Source organism: Suricata suricatta, chromosome 1, assembly GCF_006229205.1.
Source record: "Suricata suricatta isolate VVHF042 chromosome 1, meerkat_22Aug2017_6uvM2_HiC, whole genome shotgun sequence".
Classification (NCBI taxonomy): Eukaryota; Metazoa; Chordata; class Mammalia; order Carnivora; family Herpestidae; genus Suricata; species Suricata suricatta.
In genome coordinates this window covers 20,031,587-20,040,861 of record NC_043700.1, presented here as the reverse complement: position 1 = coordinate 20,040,861, position 9,275 = coordinate 20,031,587, and the positions used below count along the sequence as shown (strand labels likewise).

Here is a 9,275-nt window from a genome sequence, read left to right as displayed (position 1 = left end):
AGGCGCAGTTATTTATGGCTGCGTAGTGGAGACGGGGGCCGGGCGGAGGAGTAGCCGGGATCCGCCCCCTTCCGCGGCATCCCGCGGCCGGAGACCCCCGGTCGCCGCAGCGGACGGCCAGCTACACCGTACCCCGGGCCGCACGTTTGTAGGGGTCGCTCTCGGACGGCATCGAACCTCCGCACACCGACTTCTCGCGAGGTTTCGGTTCCCCCCGCCCGCTGCTAGCTCTGGTGCGGGCAGCTCCCGCAATGGCCGCGCTGCGGAGGCTCCTGTGGCCGCCGCCTCGGCTCCCGCCTCCGCCCTCCCCTCACCATCCCTTTCCGGGGCCGTGGGGACGGCCGGCGGGGATAGCCCCGGGCCCGCCTGGCCGGCCCTTCTCCTGCCGGGAGGAGGAAGAGGGGGCTGTGGCGGAGGCGGCGTGGAGGCGGCGGAGGCGCTGGGGCGAGCTGAGCATCGCGGCGGCGGCCGGCGGGGGGCTGGTCGGCCTCGTGTGCTACCAGCTGTACGGGGACCCGAGGGCCGACTCCGCGTGGGCACCCGCCCTCGCGCGCCCCCCGCAGAGCTCGGCCTCGGAGCCGGAGGACCCGCCCCGCGGCCGGGGGCTGATTCCCATCCCGGTGGCGGCTGCCAAGGAAACGGTAGGTGCGTGAGCGCGTGCGCGCGCTGGGGCTGGCCCGAAGGTGACGCCGGAGGGTAGGGTCCCCAGGTGTTCCACCTGAGCTCGGGGAGGCAAGGTGTGACAGTCGTGCTGGGGGCGCTTGGGACTGTGGGCCACCGTGACACCGGACGTCGAAGGTTGTGGCCGTGTGAGCTCTGCGGCCGCAGAGGGGGACCTCCGGTGAGTGAGACTAGGCCAGGCGGGCAGCCCAGGGTCCGTTCACCCAGCTGTTGGGATGATATAGATGCTGCCGCCATCGATGCCGGGACCGTAAAGGTTGCTGCAGGTGCCACCTACCAACCGAAACCTCAATCCAAGGCGAAATGAAACAAGAAAACGGCCGCGAAGAAGTCAACAGGCAGAAGGTGGAGAGCTGGGTATGTGAGAGATGGAAGTGCCAGCCTGGGCTGGGCAACAGCAAATGGTCCAGGAGGTCCAGTGCAGTGGGAGGAGCTTTGGAGCAGTGGTCTGAGGTCTCCGAAGCAGCTACATTATTGTATAGCAGTTTCTTGCTCCCAACAGTGTACTGCTCCCCGCCGCCCCCCCCCACCAAGCCAGAAACTCTTAAGAAAACTATCCCCCCTTCCGCAAGCCAGAATCTCTACGTAAGAAATATAAGTGAGAAGATAGATAGGACAGCACAAATAGGAAACTGAATAAAGCTAACTCCTACAGAAGATCTTCAAATGGAAATGTTCAAGTATCATTATGTAAATAATAAAAGGTAAAGATGAGGGTAAGATAAGAGTGAGTAAAAGGGTAGGATGTTTTTTGTCATACCAGTGTGTTGAATACACAGTCATGTAAATGACTAGGAGTCATCTAGGGAAATTTCCTTTGCAAGACTTAAAAGTATGAAGGGCTTCGATGACAGTAATTTAGAAATGAGACAGCTATTCTGCTTTTAACTTTAGTGAAATGTATAGATGTTTTATTCTTGGCCTGAATACATGTTGGTGATCTGATGTAAGTGCATTAGTTCTTTTGGTGGAAGTTACTGATGCATTTAAACCCAGGAATCTACTGTATGGACCTTCTAGTAGCAAATCACAAATACATAGCATAACGTACTTATATATATTGAATACTTAAAATACTAGCAGCAGATACCCTCAGCTTTCATCCCCCATTCCTCTTCTCCCTTCCTCCAGACTGACCAAGACAGAATTTTTAATCAACCATGGTTGATCTGGGAACAGATGGGGAAGGTAGTGAGCCTTAAAACAGTATTTTCTTCTTTTTAAAAATTAATGTAAGCTTAAAGTTGAGAGATAGTTTGATGTAGTTTTTAAAAAACCACACCTAATAGTGTCTTCCTCACAGAATTGGGGGAGTTAAATGAGTTAATACACTTTAAATGGATAAAATTGTAGTGAGCATTATACTAGCATGTAGTGAGCCTTCAGTAAATTTGTTTTTGTAATTTTATTCATTTATTTATATCTACTATGGTATAATTAGTGTTTATAACAATTTCTGTACAAATAATACGAAAGCACTCTGACTCTTCCAGAGTCTTCTGTCGCACAATTATGATTATTATTCCTTTGGTAATCAGTTTTTCCACCAGCTCTGAAAACTTTTATAGTTTCTTTTTTACCCCTTGGTATTTGCAACTTTCACAATAAAGACCTTTGTGTTGGCATTTTTTTTTTCCATTTATTTTACTAGGAACTCAAGGAATAGATTACGGAAATTCATGTTTAAAAGTTCTATAAACTTTTCTTGTATTATTTCTTTGACAATTTCCCCTTCTCCATTTTCTCTGTTTTTTTCTGGAGCCTCTTTTAGTCTGAAGTTAGACTTCCCAACAGATCCTAATCTAATTTAATCTTCTATCTCACTTTTTAATCTTTTTGTTTACTTGCTTCTTTGTATGGAAATATCTTTGACTTTATCTTCCAACTGTCCTGTTGAGAGTTTTATTTCAACCAAAACTATTTTTTGTTCTCTAATGTTCTTGTGGTGCAGCATTGTTTTGTTTTATGGTGGCTAATATCTCCATTAAGGATATTAATTATAGTTTTGTTTTTTTAATTGTCTTCCACTATACGCCTTGTATTGTTTCTTCTAGGTTCAGTTTTATTCTTGTTTGATTTTCTAAGCGCTCACTTTCATTTTGGAGGTTTTCCTCACCTATCTGTGGTTGTTGCCTGTCTATTTCTGAGAGCTACTCATAAGCCATCTGTACATGAGAATAGCTTTTAATTGGTAACCTAGGCTCTTTAATAGAGTGGTATCCAAATGTCAGTGTTTTATAAGAACTTTTCTCTGGTGTCATTGAGTTACTCCAAATTATAGGAGAGGTTGGAGGACCTGTGGGTCTAGATGCGGGCGCACGCGCACCTGTATGTGAAAGCCTGTGTGTTGGGGAAGTCTCCAGTGAGTTCTTACCTGCTGTTATCTGATGCTCTGTTTGCAGCCCCGTAGCTTCCCTTGCTTTCACAGCTCCTTGTATTCCCAAGGTCTTCTCCTTTCTGGGGTCTTTAACTCAAATCCGCTTATTTCCATTCGGTCTCCTCCTCCACAATACTCAGGTATTGCCTCTGCTCCCCTCAGTCACCTATCACTCCTCCATCTCCTCCCTTTTATAAAAATTTGATCAATTCTCTTGATCATTTTGGCTTCCTCTCCTTTTCTATGCCTTAGTTCATGTATGCTTCTACCTTTATTTTTTTATTTTTTTGTCTTTTTTTTGTAAGTTTATTTATTTATTTAGAGAGAACAGAAAGAGCACAAGCAGGGGAAGGGGTAGAGAGAGAGAGTGAGCAATTGAGAGAGAAACCTAACCAGGGTCTACACTGGCAGCGTGAAGCCCAACGTAGGGCTCAAACCCATGAACCATGAGATCATGACCTAAGATGAAGTCTGATACTTAACCGAGTATGCCACCCAGGTGCCCCTATTTTTTAAAAATATTTTTTAATGTTTATTTATTTTTGAGAGAGACAGTGGGGGAGGGGTGGAGAGAGAAGGGGGCTGAGGATACAAAGTGAGCTTCATGCTGACAGCAGAGAGCCTGACATGGGGCTTGAATTCGTGAATCGCGAGATGATGACCTGAGCTGAAGTCTGACATGTAACCGAATGAGCCACCTGCTTCTACCTTTTTAAGTTCCTTTATTGTGATATTAATGTGTTCAAGAGAGGAAGAGGTTGAAAGAAACTCAGGAGGTCAGTCTGCCATTTTGTCAGAACTATTTTAAACCTGTGTTGTCACTTCATTTATTATGCTTTTTTAAAATTATGCTTTTATTATGAAATTTTTGAAGTAGTAGAAATGATTCCTTTTGAGGTTTAAGACTTTACTGAGATGGGGCACCTGGGTGGCTCAGTCAGTTGAGCATTCATCCAACTTCGGCTCAGGTCATGATCTTGCTGTTCGTGGGTTTGAGCCCCACATCGGGCTCTGTGCTGACAACTCAGAGCCTGGAGCCTGCTTCGGATTCTGTGGCTTCTCTCTCTGCCCCTCCTCTGCTCACACTCTGTCTCTCTGTCTCTCAAAAATAAACAAACATAAAAAAAATTAAAAAAAAAACTTTACTAAGAAACTTGATGTATAAAGCCTCTTTTACTCATGATGTTACATTAACCGTAAGCCTAGCAATAAGTTAACCTGTACATGTTATGAGAATATATAATTTAACTGATAGGCATGAACAGCAGTAACGTACAGGTGCACAGTTCTATTCCCAGAACCTTGAAGATTTTTGTTTTTAAAACATTGCCTCTCAACTTCCTCCAGAAGGCTTTCCTTTATTCTCTTAAAATACCCCTGCTTATCCTACACTCCCAGATGATGACATTTGCAATTCTCTGTTAATTGTCTTCTCTCCTTTTTTTTTTTAGCCCTTTAAGGAGAGGCATTGTGCTGGTCTTGGTCACCGTTAGATCTTCATTGCTTGGTATGGGGCCTAGCCCTGGTAGACACATGGTAAATATTTGTCAAGTGAGTAAGCCCGTGCCAAACATTTACATGGGACATATGCACTGAAAAGGCACAACCACATTCTGTGAGAATTAGTAGGGTTTTTTTTTTTAATGTTTTATTTATTTTTGATACAGAGAGAGACAGAGCATGAGAGGGGGAGGGGCAGAGAGAGAAGGGGACGCAGAACCGGAAACAGGCTCCAGGCTCAGAGCCAGCCGCCAGCACAGAGCCCGACGTGGGGCTCGAACCCACGAACGTGAGCTCTGACCTGAGCCGAAGCCAGAGGCCTAACCGACTGAGCCACCCAGGCGCCCCGAGAATTAGTAGTTGTAATATTTTGTTCAGCTAAATGCTGGTTATTTATAGCATTAGAATTGGGAAGACTTTAGTCAAGGTCAAAATTCCAGGCTTTGGGAGACCAGTCACATGACACTGTATTTATTTTAATTTTGCAAGTTTGGCTTGCCAAAAATTTTCATTAGACATGGCCTTCAACTTTATTAATAATATAAAGAGATGTTGACAAGATTCTGCTTAGAACCTTATAGTTTCAGCCTTAAAACATTATTATTATTAGTGGAAAATTTTTTTTCTAGAACTGCCTGTTTGTTTAAGGTCCAGAATAAAAAAATATAAATTGCTTAATACATGTTAGTCCATATTTTACTTATTTTACAGAACGCATCTGTTTTTTTATTTTTCATTTTTTTATTTTTGAGAGACAGAGAGAGCATGAGCAGGGGAGGGTCAGAGAGAGAGGGAGATACAGAATCTGAAGCAGGCTCCAGGCTCTGAGCTAGCCATCAGCAGAGCCCTATGCAGGGCTTGAACCCATGAACCATGAGATCATGACCTGAGCTGAAGCCGGACGCTTAACCGACTGAGCCATCCAGGCGCCCCCACATCTATTTTTGACTGCACATCTTAAAAAACATTAAGCAACTGAATTTAGTTTTACTCTCAAGTGGAGAGTATCTCTTTGGTAGAGTTTGTATCTCTTTGGTATAGTTCCATAATAATTGCCAATAATCATGCATTTTTAAATTTCTTTCACTGTATGTCTTTCACAACTTCTTTTTAAGGCAGCATATTTTGACACATGAGGTTATGCTTATTCTTTTTTTTTATAAATAGTTTATTGTCAAATTGGTTTCCATACAACACCCAGTGCTCTCCCCACAAGTGCCCTCCTCCATCACCTCCACCTCTTTCCCCTCTCCCCCTCCCCCTCCAACCCTCAGTTCCTTTTCAGTATTTAACAGTCTCTCAGGTTTTGCGTCCCTCTCTCTCCCCAATTCCCTTTCCCTCTTCCCCTCTGCCTGGTCCTCCATTAGGTTTCTCCTGTTCTCCTGTTACACCTGTGAGTGCCAACATATGGTATCTGTCCTTCTCTGCCTGACTTACTTCGCTTAGCAAGACACCCTCGAGGTCCATCCACTTTCCTACAAGTGGCCAGATTTCATTCTTTCTCATTGCCATGTAATACTCCATTGTATGTATATACCACATCTTCTTGATCCACTCATCCTTATTCTTTCCCAGAATATTGAAGAATTTGCTAGATGTATAATGTAGGAGATTATCAGCTTTTTATAGAGTGAGGGAAGCCACAAAGATGTAAAACTGAAGATAGGCTAATTCTGTGTAGAAGTACATTGTTGTTTAGGAGGCTAATTAAGTGGCTGGTCCCCTCTTTCGGTTTCCTGAAACACTCTGTGGCAAATCCACTAGATTCTACCTTCATCCTTTCTAGTGGCCTGTGTTATAGATTCACATACTATGGTTTGGGTATAGATTTTTTCTAAGTAAATCACAGAATAAAATTTAGATGAATTTGGAAAAAATTAGATCCTCTTTCTGGTTACACCAAACCAAAAGTTACAGAAGTATGTGCTCTTTTGTCTGCATTGCAATGAAAAATAGTTAACAACATTTTATAGATAGCTGATTCATGCTGGGAATCAGGAAATGAAACTGTTAAGACTTTCAACTTAAATTAAAAAAACAATTCTCATCTATAATTTTCTTCTGAGACTTAGAAATTGTCAAATAACGCACAGCAGTCAGCTTAAAAGAAGGTGTATATAGGTATTTTCCCTTGATCTATGTAATCTCCCCTTTAACAAAAAAGCATTTAATTCTGTTTTGTATTGGAATTCAGGTAAATAGTATTTGGGTTTAATGTGACTTTCTAATTGATTCTCACATTCTCACATGTAATTCTGTTTATGTACTTTGAGGCTGGACTGTTTATGAGTTCTTAGTAAAGTAAAATGTAGCTTCCCTCTCATTGATTGAAATTTATCTTTAATAATTTTTAAAAAATAGATGCCATTTTCTACCTAAAGATTAAAAAATGATACTTGAGATTATTAAAACAATTATATTAGTCCTAAATTTTGAAGTGCCCTTGAGAGAGGTTTCATTCATTCCCCCATATAGGACATAAACTTGGTAGCTTTATTAAGGTTTTAATAAATTCTTATTTAATAACTAAATGGATGAATTCTAGATCCCAAAATAAGTTATATTTTATGATTACACTTCTTTAGAAAGCTTACTTTTACAAAATCATCTCATCCATGCAAATTTGCATTTGACACTAGAGATTATAAAATTAATGCAGGATAAAATAATGGATATATTACTTCATTGTATTATCTGTGAGGATTAATGATTGGACACGGAGTCATAGCATTAGTAGTAGATATGAATTTAGTAACTAATTTCAGTATCATGAGGTCGTAAATGCAGAGTGCGTACATTTTTGTTTCCTTCTCTCTAAGCATATGAAAAGAAGATTCATTTTCTTTGAAGACCTAGGTCTTTTAGTATTAAATACTTTAATGTTTTTCTTATTTTGAGTTGGTTGCTTGTATAAAATTACATATCTAAACTGTTGACCAGTGGCTTCCCATATGAGTTTTTAGAAGTTTCTTAGTTGCTCTCAACATGGCAGCTCTGGCAGCAAATGGCTCCTTTAGCCTCCTCCCCTTCCATTTCATTCTCTTTTAAACAGTGTACATTATGTTAATAGCTCTTAAGTACTAAAGAGTATTATCCTAGTCCTGGAAGAGTATTAGCAAAGATCATTTATCTTAGAGTGATTCTATCCAAGTGATTAATATTTTTTAAGACTCATGTATTAAGCAGTTACTGTCTGTTTCATAGGCATAAAATCAAGATTTTCATATCATGTTCCATTTAGAAGCAGTTTATCCATCTATCTTTCCATTGGTCCATTTATTCATTCAAGTATTTTACTCAAGGAATATCTATTGATGTATAGTAGGTGCTAGAGATTTAGTGGTGGATGAAATAAAACTAATATCCTTTGTAGCCTACAATCTAATGAGGAGATAGAATAATTATAATGCAGAACGGGAAAGTGATGTCATGGGGAAAATAGAGTCTATTATGAGACTCATGCAGGAAGGACATATAACCCAGACTTAGAACATAAGTGTGGCTTCCTGGGGGAAGTAATATCTTAATATCTAAATTGATATTTAAAGGGTTTTAGGAATCAGTAGGGAGACAGGGAGGCCTGGTGGGTGAAGAAATGTGTTGCGGGGGGGAAATAACATGTGTGGGAACAAGCATAGCGTGTTTCCAGAATTGAAAGGTCAGTCTGCATGTATAGCAGAGAATTTGAGGCAGGAGTGATCACACAGACTTGAAGCTAGAAGTTCATCAGGGAGCAGATAGTAAGTACAGAGCTTTCTAAGGCCTATCAAGGAATCTGAGCTTTACCTTAAGAGTAATAGGTAGGGGAGTGCCTGGGTGGCTCATTGGGTTAAGCATCTGACTGTTAATTGTGGCTCAGGTCACAATCTCCCAGGTCTTGAGTTCAAGCCCCGCTGGCAAGCGCAGAACCTTGGGATTCTGTTTCCCTTTTTCTCTACCTTTCCCCTGCACCCTCTCTCTCTCAAAAACAAATAAATAAACATTTAAAAAGAAGAGTAATAAGAAAACATTGACAAATTTTTAGGCATGAGGATGATATAATCAAATTTGCATTTTAGGACTATTACTTTGACTGGATGGGGATTTAGAGGGCAGAATGAAACCTAAAAAGGAGGAGGCCAGGTAAGATGCTATGGCTTCTTAATGAGAATGTCAGAGGGTATGATTCTCTCTATGCTTTAATTAAAATAATATATGTCAGACAGTTTTTACCGATAATATTTCTTTAGACAAGAAATGGTTATGACTTTACTAGAAGAATAGCAATGAAGCAATGAGCATTTATGGCATTGGAGAAAGATTCATGAGGTAGGATCACCAGGGTTGGATTTTAGGGATGAAACAGATAGAAGGAAGAGTTTGGGATGATATTCAAGTTTTTGTCATGGACACTAGGTAGACCGTGCAGCAGTTCACTGAGACTGGGTCCTCAGGAGGAAAAAAGTCAGGGGGAGTGTACATGGAGGATGTTTTTAACTTGTACAGTGGATCAGGGTGTCGTCTGTATAGGTGAAGGGAAATCTCCAGTTGGATACATAGGTCTGAAGCTCAGGAGAGAAATCTGTACTATAGCAGTAGATTTAGAAATCATCAGGTGTTGAAAGTCACAAGAATAGATGACATTGTTCAGAATATGTAGAACATGAAGAGGAAAGACCTTAAGGAAAGAGTCCTGGTGAGCATCAGTGATTTAAAAGACTGTCAGAAAATAGAACTA

General features: G+C 41.5%; 1 protein-coding gene across 4 annotated transcripts in view; it reads left to right on the top strand.

Moving 5' to 3' along the window:
• The first annotated feature begins 224 nt into the window (after positions 1-224).
• MICU3 (mitochondrial calcium uptake family member 3) overlaps positions 225-9,275 on the top strand; it is a 93,497-nt gene continuing 84,446 nt past the window's right edge. For all 4 annotated transcript variants that reach the window (XM_029935166.1, XM_029935159.1, XM_029935175.1 and 1 more), the window contains exon 1: positions 225-641. In XM_029935166.1, coding sequence (XP_029791026.1) covers positions 252-641 — 390 coding nt within the window. In that variant the 5' untranslated portion in view covers positions 225-251. The remainder of the gene's footprint in view (positions 642-9,275) is intronic.